This window comes from Mchenga conophoros, linkage group LG12 (assembly GCF_057382185.1).
Source record: "Mchenga conophoros isolate Kocher_MC1m ecotype Shallow Benthic linkage group LG12, M_conophoros_male_GT1.1, whole genome shotgun sequence".
Taxonomy (NCBI): Eukaryota; Metazoa; Chordata; class Actinopteri; order Cichliformes; family Cichlidae; genus Mchenga; species Mchenga conophoros.
The window spans coordinates 2,058,218-2,083,687 of record NC_140537.1 but is presented as its reverse complement, the minus strand read 5'-3'; the positions used below and the strand labels follow the sequence as shown (position 1 = coordinate 2,083,687).

Below are 25,470 nucleotides of genomic sequence, written 5' to 3'. Positions count from 1 at the left end.
TGGGTTGGCACCGCCCCCCAGGCGGATAAATTAGAAAGAAAAAAAAACACCCGGCACCGGGCCGCCTGGCCACCCTTTATTTGGGTGGACCTCCCCCAGGCTCCGAAAGCCTGGCCAGCCCATGTGATGGGTTGGCACCGCCCCCCAGGCGGATAAATTATAAAAGAAAAAAAACACCCGGCACCGGGCCGCCTGGCCACCCTTTATTTGGGTGGACCTCCCCAAGGCTCCGAAAGCCTGGCCAGCCCTCGTGATGGGTTGGCACCGCCCCCCAGGCGTATGAACGAAAAGAGAAAAAACACACACAGGGCCACCTGTCCACCCTTTATTTGGGTGGACCTCCCCCAGGCTCTGAAAGCCTGGCCAGCCCTCCTGATTGATTGAAGCTTTTATTTGTCACTTGCAGTTTGTCACTTGCAGTTGCCTGCAGTGAAATGGGACCTTTCTGACCGTACATACAATACACAGACAGGTCAGAAGAGGAAGCATAGATGAAACAATGAAATGTATAACACAAAAAGGCAGTCGAGGAGGAAAATGAAATGCTGCTCATCCTGATCAATAATGGGGGATGACAATGAGAACAGAAACGACATGATGAGGTGGCACCGCATCCCAGACGCGCAAATGAACGTAGAAAATACCCGGACCGGGCCGCCTGGCCACCCTTTATTTGGGTGGACCTCCCCCAGGCTCCGAAAGCCTGGCCAGCCCTCGTGATGGGTTGGCACCGCCCCCCAGGCGTATGAACGAAAACAGAAAAAACACACACCGGGCCACCTGGCCACCCTTTATTTGGGTGGACCTCTCCCAGGCTCTGAAAGCCCGGCCAGCCCTCCTGATTGATTGAACCTTTTATTTGTCACTTGCAGTTTGTCACTTGCAGTTGCCTGCAGTGAAATGGGACCTTTCTGACCGTACATACAATACACAGACAGGTCAGAAGAGGAAGCATAGATGAAACAATGAAATGTATAACGCAAAAAGGCAGTCGAGGAGGAAAATGAAATGCTGCTCATCCTGATCAATAATGGGGGATGAGAACAGAAACGACATGATGAGGTGGCACCGCATCCCAGACGCGCAAATGAACGTAGAAAATACCCGGACCGGGCCGCCTGGCCACCCTTTATTTGGGTGGACCTCCCCTAGGCTCCGAAAGCCTGGCCAGCCCACGTGATGGGTTGGCACCGCCCCCCAGGCAGATAAATGATAAAAGAAAAAAAACACCCGGCACCGGGCCGCCTGGCCACCCTTTATTTGGGTGGACCTCCCCTAGGCTCCGAAAGCCTGGCCAGCCCTCGTGATGGGTTAGCACCGCCCCCCAGGCGGATAAATGATAAAAGAAAAAAAACACCCGGCACAGGGCCACCTGGCCACCCTTTATTTGGGTGGACCTCCCCAAGGCTCCGAAAGCCTGGCCAGCCCTTGTGATGGGTTGGCACCGCCCCCCAGGCGGATAAATGATAAAAGAAAAAAAACACCCGGCACCGGGCCGCCTGGCCACCCTTTATTTGGGTGGACCTCCCCCAGGCTTCGAAAGCCTGGCCAGCCCTCGTGATGGGTTGGCACCGCCCCCCAGGCGTATGAACGAAAACAGAAAAAACACACACCGGGCCACCTGTCCACCCTTTATTTGGGTGGACCTCTCCCAGGCTCTGAAAGCCTGGCCAGCCCTTGTGATGGGTTGGCACCGCCCCCCAGGCAGATAAATGATAAAAGAAAAAAAACACCCGGCACCGGGCCGCCTGGCCACCCTTTATTTGGGTGGACCTCCCCTAGGCTCCGAAAGCCTGGCCAGCCCTCGTGATGGGTTGGCACCGCCCCCCAAGCAGATAAATTATAAAAGAAAAAAAACACCCGGACCGGGCCGCCTGGCCACCCTTTATTTGGGTGGACCTCTCCCAGGCTCCGAAAGCCTGGCCAGCCCTTTATTTGGGTGGACCTCTCCCAGGCTCTGAAAGCCTGGCCAGCCCTCCTGATTGATTGAAGCTTTTATTTGTCACTTGCAGTTTGTCACTTGCAGTTGCCTGCAGTGAAATGGGACCTTTCTGACCGTACATACAATACACAGACAGGTCAGAAGAGGAAGCATAGATGAAACAATGAAATGTATAACGCAAAAAGGCAGTCGAGGAGGAAAATGAAATGCAGCTCATCCTGATCAATAATGGGGGATGACAATGAGAACAGAAACGACATGATGAGGTGGCACCGCATCCCAGACGCGCAAATGAACGTAGAAAATACCCGGACCGGGCCGCCTGGCCACCCTTTATTTGGGTGGACCTCCCCCAGGCTCCGAAAGCCTGGCCAGCCCTTGTGATGGGTTGGCACCGCCCCCCAGGCAGATAAATGATAAAAGAAAAAAAACACCCGGCACCGGGCCGCCTGGCCACCCTTTATTTGGGTGGACCTCCCCTAGGCTCCGAAAGCCTGGCCAGCCCTCGTGATGGGTTGGCACCGCCCCCCAGGCAGATAAATTATAAAAGAAAAAAAACACCCGGACCGGGCCGCCTGGCCACCCTTTATTTGGGTGGACCTCCCCCAGGCTCTGAAAGCCCGGCCAGCCCTCCTGATTGATTGAAGCTTTTATTTGTCACTTGCAGTTTGTCACTTGCAGTTGCCTGCAGTGAAATGGGACCTTTCTGACCGTACATACAATACACAGACAGGTCAGAAGAGGAAGCATAGATGAAACAATGAAATGTATAACACAAAAAGGCAGTCGAGGAGGAAAATGAAATGCTGCTCATCCTGATCAATAATGGGGGATGACAATGAGAACAGAAACGACATGATGAGGTGGCACCGCATCCCAGACGCGCAAATGAACGTAGAAAATACCCGGACCGGGCCGCCTGGCCACCCTTTATTTGGGTGGACCTCCCCCAGGCTCCGAAAGCCTGGCCAGCCCTCGTGATGGGTTGGCACCGCCCCCCAGGCGGATAAATTAGAAAGAAAAAAAAACACCCGGCACCGGGCCGCCTGGCCACCCTTTATTTGGGTGGACCTCCCCCAGGCTCCGAAAGCCTGGCCAGCCCTCGTGATGGGTTGGCACCGCCCCCCAGGCAGATAAATTATAAAAGAAAAAAAACACCCGGCACCGGGCCGCCTGGCCACCCTTTATTTGGGTGGACCTCCCCCAGGCTCCGAAAGCCTGGCCAGCCCTTGTGATGGGTTGGCACCGCCCCCCAGGCGTATGAACGAAAACAGAAAAAACACACAGGGCCACCTGGCCACCCTTTATTTGGGTGGACCTCCCCCAGGCTCTGAAAGCCTGGCCAGCCCTCCTGATTGATTGAAGCTTTTATTTGTCACTTGCAGTTTGTCACTTGCAGTTGCCTGCAGTGAAATGGGACCTTTCTGACCGTACATACAATACACAGACAGGTCAGAAGAGGAAGCATAGATGAAACAATGAAATATATAACGCAAAAAGGCAGTCGAGGAGGAAAATGAAATGCTGCTCATCCTGATCAATAATGGGGGATGACAATGAGAACAGAAACGACATGATGAGGTGGCACCGCATCCCAGACGCGCAAATGAACGTAGAAAATACCCGGACCGGGCCGCCTGGCCACCCTTTATTTGGGTGGACCTCCCCCAGGCTCCGAAAGCCTGGCCAGCCCTCGTGATGGGTTAGCACCGCCCCCCAGGCGGATAAATGATAAAAGAAAAAAAACACCCGGCACAGGGCCACCTGGCCACCCTTTATTTGGGTGGACCTCCCCCAGGCTTCGAAAGCCTGGCCAGCCCTCGTGATGGGTTAGCACCGCCCCCCAGGCGGATAAATGATAAAAGAAAAAAAACACCCGGCACCGGGCCGCCTGGCCACCCTTTATTTGGGTGGACCTCCCCTAGGCTCCGAAAGCCTGGCCAGCCCTCGTGATGGGTTGGCACCGCCCCCCAGGCAGATAAATTATAAAAGAAAAAAAACACCCGGACCGGGCCGCCTGGCCACCCTTTATTTGGGTGGACCTCCCCCAGGCTTCGAAAGCCTGGCCAGCCCTTTATTTGGGTGGACCTCCCCCAGGCTCTGAAAGCCTGGCCAGCCCTCGTGATGGGTTGGCACCGCCCCCCAGGCGTATGAACGAAAACAGAAAAAACACACACAGGGCCACCTGTCCACCCTTTATTTGGGTGGACCTCTCCCAGGCTCCGAAAGCCTGGCCAGCCCTTTATTTGGGTGGACCTCCCCCAGGCTCTGAAAGCCTGGCCAGCCCTCCTGATTGATTGAAGCTTTTATTTGTCACTTGCAGTTTGTCACTTGCAGTTGCCTGCAGTGAAATGGGACCTTTCTGACCGTACATACAATACACAGACAGGTCAGAAGAGGAAGCATAGATGAAACAATGAAATGTATAACGCAAAAAGGCAGTCGAGGAGGAAAATGAAATGCTGCTCATCCTGATCAATAATGGGGGATGACAATGAGAACAGAAACGACATGATGAGGTGGCACCGCATCCCAGACGCGCAAATGAACGTAGAAAATACCCGGACCGGGCCGCCTGGCCACCCTTTATTTGGGTGGACCTCCCCCAGGCTCCGAAAGCCTGGCCAGCCCTCGTGATGGGTTAGCACCGCCCCCCAGGCAGATAAATGATAAAAGAAAAAAAACACCCGGCACCGGGCCACCTGGCCACCCTTTATTTGGGTGGACCTCCCCCAGGCTTCGAAAGCCTGGCCAGCCCTCGTGATGGGTTGGCACCGCCCCCCAGGCGTATGAACGAAAACAGAAAAAACACACACAGGGCCACCTGGCCACCCTTTATTTGGGTGGACCTCTCCCAGGCTCTGAAAGCCTGGCCAGCCCTCCTGATTGATTGAAGCTTTTATTTGTCACTTGCAGTTTGTCACTTGCAGTTGCCTGCAGTGAAATGGGACCTTTCTGACCGTACATACAATACACAGACAGGTCAGAAGACGAAGCATAGATGAAACAATGAAATGTATAACGCAAAAAGGCAGTCGAGGAGGAAAATGAAATGCTGCTCATCCTTATCAATAATGGGGGATGACAATGAGAACAGAAACGACATGATGAGGTGGCACCGCATCCCAGACGCGCAAATGAACGTAGAAAATACCCGGACCGGGCCGCCTGGCCACCCTTTATTTGGGTGGACCTCCCCCAGGCTCCGAAAGCCTGGCCAGCCCTCGTGATGGGTTAGCACCGCCCCCCAGGCGGATAAATGATAAAAGAAAAAAAACACCCGGCACAGGGCCACCTGGCCACCCTTTATTTGGGTGGACCTCCCCCAGGCTTCGAAAGCCTGGCCAGCCCTCGTGATGGGTTAGCACCGCCCCCCAGGCGGATAAATGATAAAAGAAAAAAAACACCCGGACCGGGCCGCCTGGCCACCCTTTATTTGGGTGGACCTCCCCAAGGCTCCGAAAGCCTGGCCAGCCCTTGTGATGGGTTGGCACCGCCCCCCAGGCGGATAAATGATAAAAGAAAAAAAAACACCCGGCACCGGGCCGCCTGGCCACCCTTTATTTGGGTGGACCTCCCCCAGGCTTCGAAAGCCTGGCCAGCCCTTTATTTGGGTGGACCTCCCCCAGGCTCTGAAAGCCTGGCCAGCCCTCGTGATGGGTTGGCACCGCCCCCCAGGCGTATGAACGAAAACAGAAAAAACACACACAGGGCCACCTGTCCACCCTTTATTTGGGTGGACCTCTCCCAGGCTCCGAAAGCCTGGCCAGCCCTTTATTTGGGTGGACCTCCCCCAGGCTCTGAAAGCCTGGCCAGCCCTCCTGATTGATTGAAGCTTTTATTTGTCACTTGCAGTTTGTCACTTGCAGTTGCCTGCAGTGAAATGGGACCTTTCTGACCGTACATACAATACACAGACAGGTCAGAAGAGGAAGCATAGATGAAACAATGAAATGTATAACGCAAAAAGGCAGTCGAGGAGGAAAATGAAATGCTGCTCATCCTGATCAATAATGGGGGATGAGAACAGAAACGACATGATGAGGTGGCACCGCATCCCAGACGCGCAAATGAACGTAGAAAATACCCGGACCGGGCCGCCTGGCCACCCTTTATTTGGGTGGACCTCCCCCAGGCTCCGAAAGCCTGGCCAGCCCTCGTGATGGGTTAGCACCGCCCCCCAGGCGGATAAATGATAAAAGAAAAAAAACACCCGGCACAGGGCCACCTGGCCACCCTTTATTTGGGTGGACCTCCCCAAGGCTCCGAAAGCCTGGCCAGCCCTTGTGATGGGTTGGCACCGCCCCCCAGGCGGATAAATGATAAAAGAAAAAAAACACCCGGCACCGGGCCGCCTGGCCACCCTTTATTTGGGTGGACCTCCCCCAGGCTCTGAAAGCCTGGCCAGCCCTCCTGATTGATTGAAGCTTTTATTTGTCACTTGCAGTTTGTCACTTGCAGTTGCCTGCAGTGAAATGGGACCTTTCTGACCGTACATACAATACACAGACAGGTCAGAAGAGGAAGCATAGATGAAACAATGAAATGTATAACGCAAAAAGGCAGTCGAGGAGGAAAATGAAATGCTGCTCATCCTGATCAATAATGGGGGATGACAATGAGAACAGAAACGACATGATGAGGTGGCACCGCATCCCAGACGCGCAAATGAACGTAGAAAATACCCGGACCGGGCCGCCTGGCCACCCTTTATTTGGGTGGACCTCCCCCAGGCTCCGAAAGCCTGGCCAGCCCTCGTGATGGGTTAGCACCGCCCCCCAGGCGGATAAATGATAAAAGAAAAAAAACACCCGGCACAGGGCCACCTGGCCACCCTTTATTTGGGTGGACCTCCCCAAGGCTCCGAAAGCCTGGCCAGCCCTTGTGATGGGTTGGCACCGCCCCCCAGGCGGATAAATGATAAAAGAAAAAAAACACCCGGCACCGGGCCGCCTGGCCACCCTTTATTTGGGTGGACCTCCCCCAGGCTCTGAAAGCCTGGCCAGCCCTCCTGATTGATTGAAGCTTTTATTTGTCACTTGCAGTTTGTCACTTGCAGTTGCCTGCAGTGAAATGGGACCTTTCTGACCGTACATACAATACACAGACAGGTCAGAAGAGGAAGCATAGATGAAACAATGAAATGTATAACACAAAAAGGCAGTCGAGGAGGAAAATGAAATGCTGCTCATCCTGATCAATAATGGGGGATGACAATGAGAACAGAAACGACATGATGAGGTGGCACCGCATCCCAGACGCGCAAATGAACGTAGAAAATACCCGGACCGGGCCGCCTGGCCACCCTTTATTTGGGTGGACCTCCCCCAGGCTCTGAAAGCCTGGCCAGCCCTTGTGATGGGTTGGCACCGCCCCCCAGGCAGATAAATTATAAAAGAAAAAAAACACCCGGCACCGGGCCGCCTGGCCACCCTTTATTTGGGTGGACCTCCCCCAGGCTCCGAAAGCCTGGCCAGCCCTTGTGATGGGTTGGCACCGCCCCCCAGGCGTATGAACGAAAACAGAAAAAACACACAGGGCCACCTGTCCACCCTTTATTTGGGTGGACCTCTCCCAGGCTCTGAAAGCCTGGCCAGCCCTCCTGATTGATTGAAGCTTTTATTTGTCACTTGCAGTTTGTCACTTGCAGTTGCCTGCAGTGAAATGGGACCTTTCTGACCGTACATACAATACACAGACAGGTCAGAAGAGGAAGCATAGATGAAACAATGAAATATATAACGCAAAAAGGCAGTCGAGGAGGAAAATGAAATGCTGCTCATCCTGATCAATAATGGGGGATGACAATGAGAACAGAAACGACATGATGAGGTGGCACCGCATCCCAGACGCGCAAATGAACGTAGAAAATACCCGGACCGGGCCGCCTGGCCACCCTTTATTTGGGTGGACCTCCCCCAGGCTCCGAAAGCCTGGCCAGCCCTCGTGATGGGTTAGCACCGCCCCCCAGGCGGATAAATGATAAAAGAAAAAAAACACCCGGCACAGGGCCACCTGGCCACCCTTTATTTGGGTGGACCTCCCCCAGGCTTCGAAAGCCTGGCCAGCCCTCGTGATGGGTTAGCACCGCCCCCCAGGCGGATAAATGATAAAAGAAAAAAAACACCCGGCACCGGGCCGCCTGGCCACCCTTTATTTGGGTGGACCTCCCCTAGGCTCCGAAAGCCTGGCCAGCCCTCGTGATGGGTTGGCACCGCCCCCCAGGCAGATAAATTATAAAAGAAAAAAAACACCCGGACCGGGCCGCCTGGCCACCCTTTATTTGGGTGGACCTCCCCCAGGCTTCGAAAGCCTGGCCAGCCCTTTATTTGGGTGGACCTCCCCCAGGCTCTGAAAGCCTGGCCAGCCCTCGTGATGGGTTGGCACCGCCCCCCAGGCGTATGAACGAAAACAGAAAAAACACACACAGGGCCACCTGTCCACCCTTTATTTGGGTGGACCTCTCCCAGGCTCCGAAAGCCTGGCCAGCCCTTTATTTGGGTGGACCTCCCCCAGGCTCTGAAAGCCTGGCCAGCCCTCCTGATTGATTGAAGCTTTTATTTGTCACTTGCAGTTTGTCACTTGCAGTTGCCTGCAGTGAAATGGGACCTTTCTGACCGTACATACAATACACAGACAGGTCAGAAGAGGAAGCATAGATGAAACAATGAAATGTATAACGCAAAAAGGCAGTCGAGGAGGAAAATGAAATGCTGCTCATCCTGATCAATAATGGGGGATGACAATGAGAACAGAAACGACATGATGAGGTGGCACCGCATCCCAGACGCGCAAATGAACGTAGAAAATACCCGGACCGGGCCGCCTGGCCACCCTTTATTTGGGTGGACCTCCCCCAGGCTCCGAAAGCCTGGCCAGCCCTCGTGATGGGTTAGCACCGCCCCCCAGGCAGATAAATGATAAAAGAAAAAAAACACCCGGCACCGGGCCGCCTGGCCACCCTTTATTTGGGTGGACCTCCCCCAGGCTTCGAAAGCCTGGCCAGCCCTCGTGATGGGTTGGCACCGCCCCCCAGGCGTATGAACGAAAACAGAAAAAACACACACAGGGCCACCTGGCCACCCTTTATTTGGGTGGACCTCTCCCAGGCTCTGAAAGCCTGGCCAGCCCTCCTGATTGATTGAAGCTTTTATTTGTCACTTGCAGTTTGTCACTTGCAGTTGCCTGCAGTGAAATGGGACCTTTCTGACCGTACATACAATACACAGACAGGTCAGAAGAGGAAGCATAGATGAAACAATGAAATGTATAACGCAAAAAGGCAGTCGAGGAGGAAAATGAAATGCTGCTCATCCTGATCAATAATGGGGGATGACAATGAGAACAGAAACGACATGATGAGGTGGCACCGCATCCCAGACGCGCAAATGAACGTAGAAAATACCCGGACCGGGCCGCCTGGCCACCCTTTATTTGGGTGGACCTCCCCCAGGCTCCGAAAGCCTGGCCAGCCCTCGTGATGGGTTAGCACCGCCCCCCAGGCGGATAAATGATAAAAGAAAAAAAACACCCGGCACAGGGCCACCTGGCCACCCTTTATTTGGGTGGACCTCCCCCAGGCTTCGAAAGCCTGGCCAGCCCTCGTGATGGGTTAGCACCGCCCCCCAGGCGGATAAATGATAAAAGAAAAAAAACACCCGGACCGGGCCGCCTGGCCACCCTTTATTTGGGTGGACCTCCCCAAGGCTCCGAAAGCCTGGCCAGCCCTTGTGATGGGTTGGCACCGCCCCCCAGGCGGATAAATGATAAAAGAAAAAAAAACACCCGGCACCGGGCCGCCTGGCCACCCTTTATTTGGGTGGACCTCCCCCAGGCTTCGAAAGCCTGGCCAGCCCTTTATTTGGGTGGACCTCCCCCAGGCTCTGAAAGCCTGGCCAGCCCTCGTGATGGGTTGGCACCGCCCCCCAGGCGTATGAACGAAAACAGAAAAAACACACACAGGGCCACCTGTCCACCCTTTATTTGGGTGGACCTCTCCCAGGCTCCGAAAGCCTGGCCAGCCCTTTATTTGGGTGGACCTCCCCCAGGCTCTGAAAGCCTGGCCAGCCCTCCTGATTGATTGAAGCTTTTATTTGTCACTTGCAGTTTGTCACTTGCAGTTGCCTGCAGTGAAATGGGACCTTTCTGACCGTACATACAATACACAGACAGGTCAGAAGAGGAAGCATAGATGAAACAATGAAATGTATAACGCAAAAAGGCAGTCGAGGAGGAAAATGAAATGCTGCTCATCCTGATCAATAATGGGGGATGAGAACAGAAACGACATGATGAGGTGGCACCGCATCCCAGACGCGCAAATGAACGTAGAAAATACCCGGACCGGGCCGCCTGGCCACCCTTTATTTGGGTGGACCTCCCCCAGGCTCCGAAAGCCTGGCCAGCCCTCGTGATGGGTTGGCACCGCCCCCCAGGCAGATAAATGATAAAAGAAAAAAAACACCCGGCACCGGGCCGCCTGGCCACCCTTTATTTGGGTGGACCTCCCCCAGGCTTCGAAAGCCTGGCCAGCCCTCGTGATGGGTTGGCACCGCCCCCCAGGCGTATGAACGAAAACAGAAAAAACACACACAGGGCCACCTGTCCACCCTTTATTTGGGTGGACCTCTCCCAGGCTCTGAAAGCCTGGCCAGCCCTCCTGATTGATTGAAGCTTTTATTTGTCACTTGCAGTTTGTCACTTGCAGTTGCCTGCAGTGAAATGGGACCTTTCTGACCGTACATACAATACACAGACAGGTCAGAAGAGGAAGCATAGATGAAACAATGAAATGTATAACGCAAAAAGGCAGTCGAGGAGGAAAATGAAATGCTGCTCATCCTGATCAATAATGGGGGATGACAATGAGAACAGAAACGACATGATGAGGTGGCACCGCATCCCAGACGCGCAAATGAACGTAGAAAATACCCGGACCGGGCCGCCTGGCCACCCTTTATTTGGGTGGACCTCCCCCAGGCTCCGAAAGCCTGGCCAGCCCTCGTGATGGGTTGGCACCGCCCCCCAGGCGTATGAACGAAAACAGAAAAAACACACACAGGGCCACCTGTCCACCCTTTATTTGGGTGGACCTCCCCCAGGCTCTGAAAGCCTGGCCAGCCCTCCTGATTGATTGAAGCTTTTATTTGTGAAATGCTGCTCATCCTGATCAATAATGGGGGATGACAATGAGAACAGAAACGACATGATGAGGTGGCACCGCATCCCAGACGCTCAAATGAACGTAGAAAATACCCGGACTGGGCCGCCTGGCCACCCTTTATTTGGGTGGACCTCCCCCAGGCTAATCTAGCATAGAAAATGTCAATAAAAAAACGTATTTTGTTAGTGGTTGTAAGGTGACAAAATGTGTAAAAGTTCAAGAGCTATGAATACTTTATCAAGGCATTGTAACTTCACATCAGTGCACATGCATGTACACATATGCAGAGTTATATTATTAAAGAAGTTAAAAACAAACAAACTCTGCTTTAACTTTTGAAGTAGAAAAAGACTGCACGTTTTGGGAACAATATGGAATGAGCGATAATGTCACCACCATTCCATGATTTGAAAACATTTGTTTCACCTTAAATCTGTTTGTTTTTTGTTTTTGTTTTTCATAATTGCAAAACTGTAAAATCTCCCAAATCACTTCAATGGCTTTAGAGGAAGTTGCCCCTAAGCTCCAAACCCAAATTCCTGTTTAACAGGCAATTTGTTCTTTACACTAGTTTGTTCCTTGATTGTAAAATCTGGTATTTTTGCAAATTTGGCTCAGTGGGAAAACCTACAGCCAGGAGACCATTTATTGACTTTGCCCACAAACAAGCTTATGGAATATTAATAAATATTAATAAAGATTTCTGTAAGAGCAAAATCTCTCTCTCTGTGTCTTAAGTATTTGCTCCTAACCACGTCCTAACCTAGCAGACATATATAGCCTTTAATTAATCCTGCAATTTTTTTGTCAAAGACATTTCTCACCATGAAATTACCTAATAGCTTTAAACGGCGACACGTGAGCAGATTCACTGATTAATCAGAAAAGTTTAGCATGAATCTGGACATTAGATTTACGCTCGAAGTTTTAAGCTTATCAGATATCACTTGGTAGAAGCTCCTTACCGTTTGAAGAAATCTGCTGTCCTCTTTTGCTTGCATCTTTTTTTTCCATCCGAGACTGAAGTTATTCCACGTTAAGTAGTTTTTCTCCGTGAGGAACACAGCAACTCATCTTACCCCTGGGCACCAGCAGAAAAGTGCCAACAAAAGATGCAGATCCCTCCAAATATCAGTTTGTCACACTTCTGTCCTCTGTATACTCTGTGACGTCACCACTGGAACGCTAACGTCTCTGCGTAACCATGGTTACAGGGGGACGCTTTGGAGCTCTCCTGCTCAACAGCAAAAGATTTCAGGGTAATATATAAATACTCCAACTTTAAAAACAAGTAAAAGAAATATACTGTATATGTGTATAGTGTACCGCGTAAGAGTTCATTTTCTGGTTAGTTAAAAGATGACCGATGGCAGCCATACTGACGTGAGTTGTTGACGATACGTCGAGCTGTCGATAAGCTGTCTTTGTGCTCTTATATACTGTTAGCCTTGTTTCGCTGGCGTTAGTGAAACTGCTTTGAACTGGATGTAACATTGTTGAACTCTAATGCTCAATGGATAAACTCTCGATGCGACGATGTGAGAAGGTAATTGTAACCCCGTGTTAATGCTGTCGTTTGATATTGTGTAATAACCAGCACATATGCTCTTACTGAGTGAAAATACAAAAGAGTTCAGGTCTGGGTTTAGCCCCAGTGTTTTAAGATCCCAGCAACGTTCGTTGTTATGCCCACAGTTTTAAAAGATGATAGGTTTCTGGGTGCTGACTCAGGGGGACCACTTTAGCTCATTGAAACCTTAATGCCATTTTAGTTTAAGACATTAAACTGGACACGTTTTGAATAAAATTTATATTAACAGAGCTATGCTAGACATAAGCAATTGTGTCAGTGTGAAGCCCGGCATATTTTAAGGTTTACAATAAACTCCAGCTCTTACTGAATCTGTAACGTTGCCTTGATCGTCCTACATCATTTTAAAATGCTGTATTTTTTTAATACTTTGTGTTGTTAGATGAGTTTTGTGTCACTGTGCACAGAGAAAAACTCACCTGATGTAGTGGTAAGGCCATGTTCACCACTAGATGGAGACAACCTGGCACAGGTATTTTCTATACGCACTAAATTTCACACTGAAAAGGCTTGCTGGAAGGTGTTTTTGCATAGAAAATAAAGAAAATATGTCTTGAGGTCTTTCCAGTGTTTTCAAAATGCGTTTTTCAGATACACATCAAAACTTCACACAGACAAACACACACACAAAACAACAAAATATATCAAATTACATGCACGTCTCATTCATTTTTTGAGAATCTCCCCACTTTTAATTTTCATGGAAAATAACTTGAGTTATTCATGACATGACATCATTTCAGATAACTTTGTCAGGTCAGTAAATAGCTGCCACATAAATCTAAATCATACATGTGTAATATAGAAAAAAGAAAAAACAGTTGTGCTGTTAGTTTATAATAAATGGGTAGGGGTGCATAGTCAGTAAAAGTTACCAAGGCTCTGCAGAGCTCCAAACCTGCTCTGCCACAAACAGAAGCATCAAAAATGTGCGCTGGGAGCTTCATGGCATGGATTTCTACAGCCAAGCAAATCTATATGTATGTGGCCAAGAACCTTAGTCCATGTAGGGCATCTTAGCACAGTTTACTTGTGTCAGTTAGGTCAGCTAGTGGGAGGGCAGAGAGGGCAGCCTCTTCATTATTTTATTGTAGAGTGACAGGAACTGCCTATGAGCTTCTAATCAGGCAGAAATATTGACAGAAAATATATAAAAGGATATACATTGATGAAAATCAAAGAAGAGAAATATTTATGTGGTGTTTGATTTTCCTGAGAACTGATTGGTTGTGATGACTCCTTCAAGTACTACATGCTACTTTGTCCTGCTAGTTAAGCCTGCTGTCTGTTCTCAGGCCTCCTCCTGCTTCACTGGCATATATCCATCACCAGAGGGATCCACTGACCTGCCTGCTGACATCAGACCACACCCCTGTGTCATGTGACCTGGCTGGAGTAGCAAAGCTGGACTCAGACCTGGCTCAGGCAAGTTCAAAGGCAGTTGTGGTAGAGAGAGCAGGGAGTATAGTAAAGCACTGGAAGGATGAGGTGGAAACAGGAAGCGTGTGGATTCAGTGGACTTGGCATCCTCCATGACCCTATCCTGACTTAGCTGCTCCTCTTCCACACTTCTGAATCCAAGCTGGGAGGCTCCAGGCTGTCAGCCTGCTGCTTCATAATCAGAGCAAACCTGAATAAACACCTCTGCTGCTTCCAAACAGCCTCTGAAAATCTGCCTTTTGTTTATTCCCTCCCACATTCTCGCCCTTGCCGTCAGGCTTCTCATCAGGGCTATCGGTCATATTGATGCTATCAGTCTCCATGCTCTCTTTACTGGCGTCTTCACAACTGCACATTCCTGAATCTAGATTCTGGAGCCTAAATTGATCAGTGTTGAGTCTCTCAGATTTCTCATAGTCTCAAATCACCTGCACTGACTCACTGTAGCTGCTGCTGCTTAGGAGGTGCTTACACTCTGCTTCATTTGGTTCCAGTTCAGATTAAGGGACAACACATGGAAAGACAGAAACAACAAATGTTTGAAAAATATTTACTGTTAGAAAACATTCAGTGAAAACAATATTGATTTTTCTGTTTGGCAAACGTCAAATCTGAGTCCCCAAAAGCCAATCAGACAGTAGAGTTGGTATAAACAGAGAGGAGATGAAGCTTCTTTTAGAAGGAGGAATGAAAATATTTAGATTCACTTAAAAGGATAATTCTCTATTTTTAGCACTTTCCACTTTCACTTTCTTGCCATTAAACTATAATTAGCTTTAATTTCACTTCAAATACATGAACTCAGAAAAGTAAGAGTGTGATTCTGGCAAAAGATTAAAAATGCTACATTTTACGGTTTAAAATCCCAGCTCACTGACCCTTCTGTATATGTGCTTCACTATTTGGATTACATTGCATTGTACAGGTAGACTATGATTGTATCTGTGGGGCTTAAAAACGATGGCATTTGTTCACACACTCACAGTAGGGCTGGTCTGGACATATTAACTGGCTCTAGGTGACAGAAAGCGCTGTAAGGACTGAGAAAAAACAGTATTAATCCCTTTTTGGTGCACATTATGACAGCTGGGATTTATGTATTGTGTATATTATGTGTTGAGGTTTTCTCTTTGCGACTGAGGTCCTTACTGGCAGTGAGATTTGTATTGAGCGTGCAGTGCAGAGTGATCAGACACACGTGCTGTTCCACAAACGGGATGTTTTTATTGTAGTCACTGCAGCAAGTGAGATCGGTGAGAAATAAACCAGGAGAGGTGGAGGGAAAAGATCAAACAACAGGTCTTAGAGTCAAAGATACAATCTGAATGAAGAGAACAAAAGGCTAACTGTGTGGAAGGCTGAGATACTCGTCACTCTGCAGACGAGCAGCAGAGACAGTTCAACAGTCCACAGAGTATTTTCCCAAAAGTCTCGGGGATCATTGAAATGCTTTCTGGCAAAACTGAGAGCAGCCTTTGTTCATTTTGCTCAGCAGGGGTTTCCATCTTAGAGTGGGGGAACCCTAAAATCAGCTGTAGTGGCTCTTTGTAGATTAACACAACTGAAATCAACAAGATGTAAGCAGGTATTTCACGAGTTGACCTGGCTGATTTCCACCCTCTACACTGACAGGTCATTGTTTACACCGTCTCTTTTTCTACATTTAAGCATCTTTAGCTAAAATTCATATTCATCTCTGTTACACTTGATGTAACAGACCACGAGCACCACAGCCATTGTGCATCAGTCACACACAGTTCTTTACTGTAAACCAACCTGATAATCCTGCACTAACCTGCAGAGGATTTTCATGGGGTCTTTAAATAACACAGTTAGTCTAAGTTAGCTTTGCAGCATGTTTCACAATATGAGAACATGAGGAAATCAATGTAAGCTTTAAATTTACATCAAATCCCACTGAGCAGTCCTTATCTTTAAATATAAGCTCTCCTCTTCCTGTCCTGTATTCTTTGTCCACCTCTGAGTGAAGTTATCTCAAACTTGCTTCTGTCCCTGTGAAATACAGCAGCTGGACTTTTAGCTATCAACACACTGTGAGACAAACTGCACAAAAACAGTTTGTGTGTTTGCTGATGTTTGTTGAGCTGATAGAAACGTTGCATTTGAAATGACCTGCCACTCCCTTTATGCTTAGGGCTTGTTAGATGCTGACGTATGGCAACCACAACTTATGGACACCTGCAGTCGTTCCAGAGCTGTGGCAAAAAAACAAAACCACACAGCGGGCCCACTTGGACCTGTTACTATGGCACACATGATCTCTTTTTACACTATGTCCCCTGGTGATTATTTGAAAGAGGACTGAAGGCTCACAGTGACAGAAACAATAACTCCCTGCAAATGTGTTAAACCAAAAGTAACGAGAAAATTTAAGCAGTCCAAAGTACAGATATGTGTTTAAAAATCCATCCATCCATCCATTTTCATCCGCTTTGTCCGGGGCCGGGTTGCGGGGGCAGCAGCCTAAGCAAAGAGGCCCAGACCTCCCTCTCCCCAGCCGCCTCCTCCAGCTTATCCGGGGGAATACCAAGGCGTTCCCAGGCCAGCCGAGAGATATAATCTCTCCAGCGTGTCCTGGGTCTGCCCCGGGGCCTCCTCCCGGTGGGACATGCCTGGAACACCTCACCCAGGAGGCGCCCAGGAGGCGTCCTTGTCAGACGCCCGAACCACCTCAGCTGGCTCCTTTCGATGTGGAGCAGCAGCTGCTCTACTCTGAGCCCCTCCCGGATGGCCGAACTTCTCACCCTATCTCTAAGGGAGAGGCCAGCCACCCTTCGGAGGAAGCTCATTTCTGCCGCTTGTATCCGCGATCTCGTTCTTTCAGTCACTACCCACAGCTCGTGGCCATAGGTGATGGTAGGGACGTAGATCGACCGGTAAATTGAGAGCTTCGCTTTTACACTCAGCTCCCTCTTCACCACGACGGACCGGTGCAGCGTCTGCATTACTGCAGCTGCAGCCCCAATCCGTCTGTCGATCTCCGGCTGTGTTGGTGTTTAAAAATGTCAGGAAAAAAACTACTCCAGTAAAGTACAGATGCCTGATAGTTCTACGTTAGTACAGTAGAATATAAAGTATTTGTACTTTGTTACTTCCCCCTTGTGATGAACCTTAACTGAGGCGAGTGAGTCGTGCAGCTCTTTGGATGTTGTTCTGGGCTGAATGAGTCGTGGCTGGACGGCCGGCCACTCCTTTTTGACCACTGTTCCATGTTTTCCATTTGTGGACAATGGCTCTCCCTGTGGTTTGGTAGAGTCCCATAGCTTTAGACGTGGCTTTATAACCTTTTCCAGACCAACAAATCTCAAATGTGAATTTCTTACAGATTACAGAAAAAAGCCCTGACAGCTCATTGCTCAAACTGCACAGTTTTTTCCTTTTGTTTTTTAAACTGTAGTCGTAAAAAACTGACATTTCTGTGGTAAAAAGTGAAAAACAAACTTTTTTGTCATTTAATTGTTGTTTGCTTGATGACTTTGTGCAATATGAAAGGCAATAAAGGAGGTTTTTATTACTAGGAAAAGCTGTAAAACTTTAAAACACAGTTTAAAGTCCAAAATTCATGCTTGTTATTAATAACTTCAAGCGAGCATTCAGGCCTGTGAGACTCATTTAGACACTCAGACAGTGAGCCATGGCTCTGTGGTACACGCAGACCTCTATTCAAAGACCCTTTGTATATGTTTGGAGCTGTAATGGCACTCGATATTTGCCTTTTCCATTACTGCCAGGGCCTCGACACAAACTGTTTACATTGTATGATCATCAGTTAAAAGTTTAAGTGCAGTCGTCTTAATTTACAGGAAGTGTCCAACAGACAGACAGGATATGATGGAAATATAATGGAGCAGTGAAGTTGGAAATGATTTTGTGATTTATTTTTTTGTGAATGGGTCATCAGACAAAGTTTTTAAGACAGCCTGATAATAATAAATTACAAGAGAAGTACTTGAAGTATTAAGTAGTAAATGCATAAACAAGCTTTTCAGTGTCATTATGAAGCAGGATGTTTCTAATTTCAGAGATATTACAGAAATATAAGAAAGCTGTCCTACATATTTGTTTAATGTGCACCTTGAAGCACATATCCTGATCAAAAGACTTCAAGATTACAGATAATATTTAACCGTAAAAACATTAAAATTATGTGTAACAGCTGGGGGAAGTACAAAGGAAGGCTTCAGTCACCCCAGGCTCCCTCACGGTTCTGAAAAAAATGGGCCGCACACAAACTCGTTTCTTGTACCTCTTGGCTCATATCAGCAAATTTCACTCCTGCTGGCACTGAATAACAAGTTTCTTCTGCACTGATTTAAAGTCAAATTCAGAGTCACAAAGCCAATTAGACAATAAAGTTGGTATGCTGTGGTTGGGGGTGGGGAGTAGTGAGCTGGGTGTGTGGAGGAGGTGTGAAGTGGCTGAGGTGGAACAGCAGCATGGGGGGTGGGTGAGTCTGCAGACGATGTTTAAGACTGCCTCCTGGATGAATCAAACCTGTTAAAGAAGTGATTCAGTTCATTTGCCCACCTCACATCACCCCTGGGCAGAGAGAGAAATCACCTGTCATGTGTGTGGACTGTGGGAGAAAGCCAGAGATCCCTAAGAAAACAACCCACAAAGGCAAAGGAGAATCTTCCTGTGAGGTGATAGTGTTAACCACTGAACCACATAGTTTGTCATCCACAAATTATTGGACATGATGTGATCTAATGGGGATAATCTATTCAGCAACATAATGAGTCCAGTTGCATCTTCTGTGGTGATACATCTCCAGACCTTTACTGCTGCCTTGTTGTGGTGTCACTCTGCCTTTGGTCTTCAGCAAGGGGAATGCAGCTCAGGACATCATCTAGCCTTTCGAGCTTGTTCTATCAAAATGCCATAAAAGTTACATAATTCTAAAAACAATTCTGACTAATTAAAACTGTATATTATAGGATGGACAGGCTTATAACACAGACTCAGATACTAATGTTGTTGAACCTGTTCAAAAAATGTCAGTTTCAACTGTGCAATTATGCTTAATTACCATGGCAACCAGCAGCAGCTTCACTGAAATGAATCTTCCCACAGTGACAGTGAGCTGCAGTGGTGCTTAAACTAGAAAATTAGATGCTCATGGCTTTAAGACAGTTGCCTGCGTTGTCAGTTTAGTAGGTAAATGTTATTTCTAGCATTTTGTCATATTTTTGTTCTTCAAAAATATTGATAAATTAATGTTGGACACAAATCGCATTATCTCTGAATGAGGGAATTCTGAGGCTTTCAACTGTATCTAATAGTTTTCAGTAGATTATGTCTGCATGTTTGTTGCTATATGTTTATTTCTTCCTGTCCAAGCATTAAATCAATAAAGGGTTTAATGCTTGGACTAAATCTGTATATGTAACATAAATTATAGACAACACAAAATGCATGTGTATTCCCTGAACCTAAGTCATTTTGCATTTGCTTGCTTTTATTTGTAGCCTGAAATCAGTGACTTTTGCACACAATAAATAAAATCAGTGTCTGAAAACAGGAAGCTGGTCCTAACAAAGGGCTTTCCGAGACATGGTTTGACCACTAAATTGCATTTTTGTGGTATCAAAAAGAACTTCAAAGGTTGTGACTTACTGATCTTTTGACTGTGATATTGAGTAATGGTAGTGTTGTCCCCTACCTAAAATACTCAATAGCTGGAGATAAAGAAAATAACAGAACTAGGATTTTTCCTTTTTATGTGCACGTAACAGTGCAAACCTTGACAACTCTTAAATAAATATGTCCAAACTCAAATTCCTGTCAAAAAGTCCTGGAGAAAGTGGTGTCCGCACAGGCATTCAGCTACGCTGCTAGCAAGTTGGCTACAAGCTAAGCTAAGTAAAGACACGGTGAATGAATACTTTGACTATAAATTTGACTATAAATTAGTGAGTACATGGAGAGGGTGCTTCAGATGAAGCGCCTGAAGATTAAACGATGAAATAAGAAGTTATCCAAAAGTTTTTATTAAAGTGCTACGCAGATAAGCTACACAAAAACACCATTGTATGTTGTAACAGGAACAGGAAGTGATACTCTAACGCAGAGTCTAGTACTCTAATACTAGTACTGCAGTCAATGGCTGTATCCCACTTCAGGGTCTGCAGCCTTAAAGTACGCAGCCCTAACAGTCCTCAAGGGCCGCGTACTCAAATACCGCTAAGGCCAGAAGTGCGAGGCTTGTGATATTGGACAGTCTAGCCTCCGTCGCGCTGGCCAGGTTGCCTTGCAACCATGATATTAACCGCTGGAAACGTTTCATACAGCATTGTTTGACAGAAATGAAAGAGAAAATCTTTGGTTCATCTGTTTGTTTTTATATGAGCTGTGTTTAATTTGATAAGTATCTGAGGCTGAGACCACAGGACTGTAAAAACATAATTGTTGGGCTTCATTTCTGTACTGAACAGTCATTTTAAGATTAGCTAGTAAATAAAAATTAGCTGATGTTGTTCATGAGACTAAAGTCATCTCACTGTGGTAATGTAAATATAATATGGCCAATATTATAGCTGGTCATGGACAGCTTTAGGTATGTGAGTGAACCACCTGACATTAGAATGTGTCTCCATGTACTTCATGAGTGACCACTCAGATCTCACTCCCTCGCTATATGTGGAAGTAGACATGTATGTTGCATCCAAAATCTGCCTATCTACTATATTTCCTTATCATGAGCTAAGAATAGAGACAACAGAACACACATAACACAAACTTTCAATTTACATGTTCCACCTATGAGCCCATCCCTCAAAACACATTACAATCAAGTGACAACAAGGTCTTAAAGCTGCAGAAGATAATATTATTATTTAAAATAAATTGAGGAAAAAAATCATTGCAAGTCATTTGATCATTACATCTCACTAACATTATGTAATTGAAGGGTTCCATTTTCAAAAAGTGTGTCTCTGTGAGTTTGCATGTTCACTGTGTTTCATATGAATTCTGTGATTTAGTATTTTCATTTGTTTTTTCCTCAGAGAGCTGTTGACCACATCGTGAGTGGAGTCCAGCAATATCAGGCCCTGTTAGGAGCACCTGAAACAACAAATGACTGAGAGACATTTTGGGGACCTGGATCAACTAAAGATGATGCAATGGGGGTATTTGACCAGTGTGTTGACCCTTTCATTCAAATTGCTTCCACCCATTTGCAGGACAAGACCATCAAAGAACTGTTAAAACCAGTTGAACCAGAGATTATTGTTGCAAAACATACAGTATGTTATGTGAAGTGTCGTAGCCTGGGTCTTTTGACCCAGCCTTTTGTGTTTCTTCTTATTATTATTATGTATTCTGGTTGAGACTTTCTAGTTCGTTCTGCATCTTGTCATTCCCGGCCTGTGTGTTTCCTCTGTGTAAAGCCCGTGTTTCTTAGTCTGTGTCTTTGCGTGTGTGTTGAGTTTCCTGTCTCACTGTGAAGGTCTGTGTCCTGTGTCAGTGTATTCAGTTTGCATCATCCCTGTCTCGTCAGATTCATCAGGTTCAGCTGTGTGTCCCTCCTGTGTGCAGTCTCCTCGTTTCCCTCTGTGTGTATTTATAGCATGTGTCCTCTTGTGTGCATTACTGGTCCGTCTGTGTCCCTCCATGCTGTTCTTCCTGCTTGTCGGTCTTCGTGTTACCTCCGCGCTCCATCCTCTCGTGGTCAGGTTTGTAGTTTAGTTCTTAGTTTTTCCTGTTTAGATTATTTCTGAGTTCTGCTTCCGCTTTTGGTTGTATGTCACTCTCCTTAAAGCTCACTTACATCTCAGTCAGTGCCTGTGCTTTGGGTCCTTCATTCATACCTCACACGGCTTGCCCTGCAAACAGTGACGTGAATAGTGGAGACTCCAGAGTTCTTGCCGTTAAGGACCATTGTTTTCATTATATACCGTTGGTGAAAAGTTTAGAGCAGCTGCTATCACAGCCAAGAATGCTTGCAGTGATTGATGAGAGGCCCATGCAAGGATGGCTTTTTTCATCATTTCATTGATGGAGACATTTTTAAGTCCGCACAGCATTGCGGTTGATTTTATATACAGATAAAATGGAACTAGTTGTTAGTGATTTATTACACCTTAGGTAACATCAGTCCTAAGTACAGATCAAGACTTCCTGCTTCTGCTTGCCATGGTAAAATCAAAAGATCTTCCTTGTTGTGCTATGGATGAGATGTTTGAGAGGATTAATGGTGATTTAATTGAGCTGTGTGATGGTGTCCGAGTTGTCACTGCAAGTGGTGAGAGGACAATTCACTGGGCACTCATATCTGTGTGTGGAGACTCTCTAGCTCAGCATGAAGTGGCTGGATTCAAGGAAGGAGTGGGTTTTGCCTACAGTAAATGCAGGCACTGCGAATGCCACTCTGAAGACATGCAGGAACAATTTAATGACTATTTGTTTGTTAAAAGGACCATGGCCAGTCATTACAAGAAATGTAATGACACTGAAAAGGCAAATACTGACTTTTTGAAAGACAATTTTAATATAACGTATGGTATAAACAGGAGAAGCAAGTTAACAGAATCTCCTCACATTGATGTAATCAAACCCCACAAGACACCATGCATGTTTTTCTTGAAGGTGTTGCCTCATATGAAGTCAAATGTGTTTTAAAGAATCTTGCGCTTTCAGGGCAAATGAACTTAGATTCATTCAACAGTGCAATTCTGTGTTTTCCTTATTCTCCTGTGGATGTGAGGGATAAGCTTTGTCCCATATCTGTCAGTATACGCTGTCATCAATGACAATAAATTGAAACAGTCAGCTGGGCAGATGCTGGTTTTCTTAAAAATCCTGCCATTTCTTATTGACAAAATTGGAGAAAATCATTACACACAAATGCTAGGTAAGATGTTAGAGATCGTAAAAATTCTGTTTTTGCCTAATATTGCTGTCTCAACTCTCTCCAGACTGAAGCTTTTAATAGAGCAACATTTAAACAACTGTTTACAGATGATTTGCCTCTTTTTCAATGTCACATTGACATGGTTTGATATGTAAGATTGATATGGGCCTGGGGCAGCCCATCCGACCCCACCGCAGAGGAAACTACACACACCCCATCATTTAATCGTATCCCAGACTACATAAGACAATAGACACCCAGTATCTCTCCCCCACCTGGAGAGCAGAGACCTCCTGCAACGATGTAACCTCCCTTCCAGTTGAAGAGGCCCCCAGTTCTGTTGATGCACCAGTCCCCGAAGCCCCAACCAGGTCATTACCACAGCCCCTGGATTGAGCCCTCCAGGAAAAACATCCCTAGGGAATCCCCAGACACCCCAAGCTGGTACCTGCCCCCAAAACAACCACAATAGCGAAGGCGGGACAAAACTATGACTCCCCACCCCCACTAGGTGATGGAGCTGATCAAAGGAGCCCAGAGGGATTGATCTAATGTGGTGGCAGAGGCTGTATGATCTATCAGATGGTCTCCATATTGGTTAGAATTTAGATTTTTATTTTTAAAGTTCATGAGGACCATTTTCTTGGCAATCCATAGGGCAGTAAAAACCGTGTGGTCTGTATTCATCTCTGTAGTGACATCATCAGACACAAGCACCCTAGTTATGCCAAACGCATCAAAAGATCTGCTATGCCAAGATGACATCCCCACAGCAAATGAACAATCAGATTCAACAAATTCCATCTACAACTTGACCGAGGAAAAGCCAGAAGATAAAACCGAGCTTTGCAAGACTAAATCTGAAAAACTGACTTTGCCACAAAAATGGCAATCATTTTTCCACTCAAACCACAAACTAAAATTTCAAAAGCTAAACTAACACAAACCTGAAAACACACAAAATGGCTCCTGATGTTGTGCATGTATTTTCCCTCCCTGGAGCATAAAATCCTGTTACAGAAATCGAGAAATAAGGGAAATTTTAAGCATAATGCTGCAGTTTTGCATGGTGGAATGGGACCAATGACAGTGAACAGAAGACCCAAGACTAAAGCAGTAGAGGGAAGTTTGTTTATTGCTTTTACTGTCAAGGGATGTATGTTCGGAAGGACCTTTGGAGACATGTCCGCAGATGTATTAACAAACCAAAAGATGACACGGAAAAGACCCCACAAAGTAGGGCTGAACGATTATGGAAAATAATCTAATTGCGATTTTTTTTTTTTTTGCCCCAATATTGCGATGCGATATGCGATTATTTTTTAAGGTCTTTGTCTTCTGTATTATTAAACAAAGACAAGCAATACATCATATAGTATGGCCAATACTATATTACATTAATTTTAAACTGTTCTTTCCTGGAAGACAGACCTCTGTTATGATGACATGAGGTGATGCATGAATTGATGACTGACATTTTTATTTAACTTCTTCAATCACAACAGTATATTTGAACATACACAATAGTTTATTTTTAGCTTACAAACATCTGAGCATAAAGTGCTGACAAGGAACCCTGGTGTAAACATTAAAATGAAAGTCAGTACAATGTGCAGATTGCAGAAATATACATAAAAAAATCAGTGGCTTTACCACACTCAGTTTTTCGACATCTGTGAACTACTAGACAGTCATTCAATTAAAAAATAATATTAAATAAATAAAACTAATAAATAAAAAATACACACATCTTACTGATCTCTGCAGTCAGTAACATTACACATAAAGTGCAAACATAATAGCAATTGTATAAACACACACACAAACACGCCTTTAAAGTTTAAAGGCGTGAAATTGGACGGTCTAGTTCTGATTAGCGTCACCGCTGTCTCGGTGGAGTTTAATAAACTCGGCCGTCTGCTTCTTGCTATCTAAAATATAACCAGACACTGGTGTAAATTCTCGACTGTCTCATACTTCTGTTTAATAAGTTTTCTGTTTGACGTTTAGTCAGCTGTGTGAAAACCAAGGAGGAACCCACCCGGGGGATTAATAAAGTTTTATTTTATCTAATCTAATAACTTTAATCTCAGCCAAACCGATTTACTCACGAACAAACAAAACACTGAAAAAAGCCCAACAATAACATTTTTAGGTTGTCTAAGTGACATATATTACGTTTAACCCGAGCAGCGAAACTCCGCGGTGATCTGAAAATGATGTGCCGGGAGTTGTGCCGCTCTCGGCCGCATCAGTAACCCTCGAGCTCCCGGCTAGCTGTCGAGCTGGTGGGTAGCAGACGCCTCTGAAAACGTCGAAGCACTTTTGCAAATATGGGATATCTTGATAAACCGAGCAGATATTTGATGTTTACACAACTACTTTCTCGCCTGAAAATATGTTAAAAGTTTATTTTGTGACCCAGAAAGATTAGTATGAGTAATTTTAAAACTTAGTAG

General features: G+C 46.6%; 1 protein-coding gene and 1 long non-coding RNA gene across 5 annotated transcripts in view; one reads left to right on the top strand and one right to left on the bottom strand.

The window, feature by feature from the left end:
• Positions 1-12,248, bottom strand: part of LOC146561862 (serine/threonine-protein phosphatase 6 catalytic subunit-like) — a 52,469-nt gene extending 40,221 nt beyond the window's left edge. Inside the window, exon 1 of the mRNA XM_085293274.1 lies at positions 12,071-12,248. Within this exon, the coding sequence (XP_085149400.1) occupies positions 12,071-12,106 (36 nt within the window). The 5' untranslated portion in view covers positions 12,107-12,248. The remainder of the gene's footprint in view (positions 1-12,070) is intronic.
• A 57-nt stretch (positions 12,249-12,305) lies between these two features.
• Positions 12,306-25,468, top strand: LOC146561861 (uncharacterized). Of its 4 annotated transcripts, XR_014894572.1 has the most exons (4): positions 12,307-12,364; positions 13,079-13,168; positions 13,992-14,121; positions 21,165-25,468. It is a non-coding gene; the product is annotated as an uncharacterized LOC146561861 (long non-coding RNA). The 4 variants fall into 4 exon arrangements; XR_014894573.1 differs by lacking the exon at positions 13,079-13,168 and having other exon boundaries at positions 12,306-12,364; XR_014894575.1 differs by lacking the exon at positions 13,079-13,168 and having other exon boundaries at positions 12,363-12,488.
• Positions 25,469-25,470: the final 2 nt, after the last annotated feature.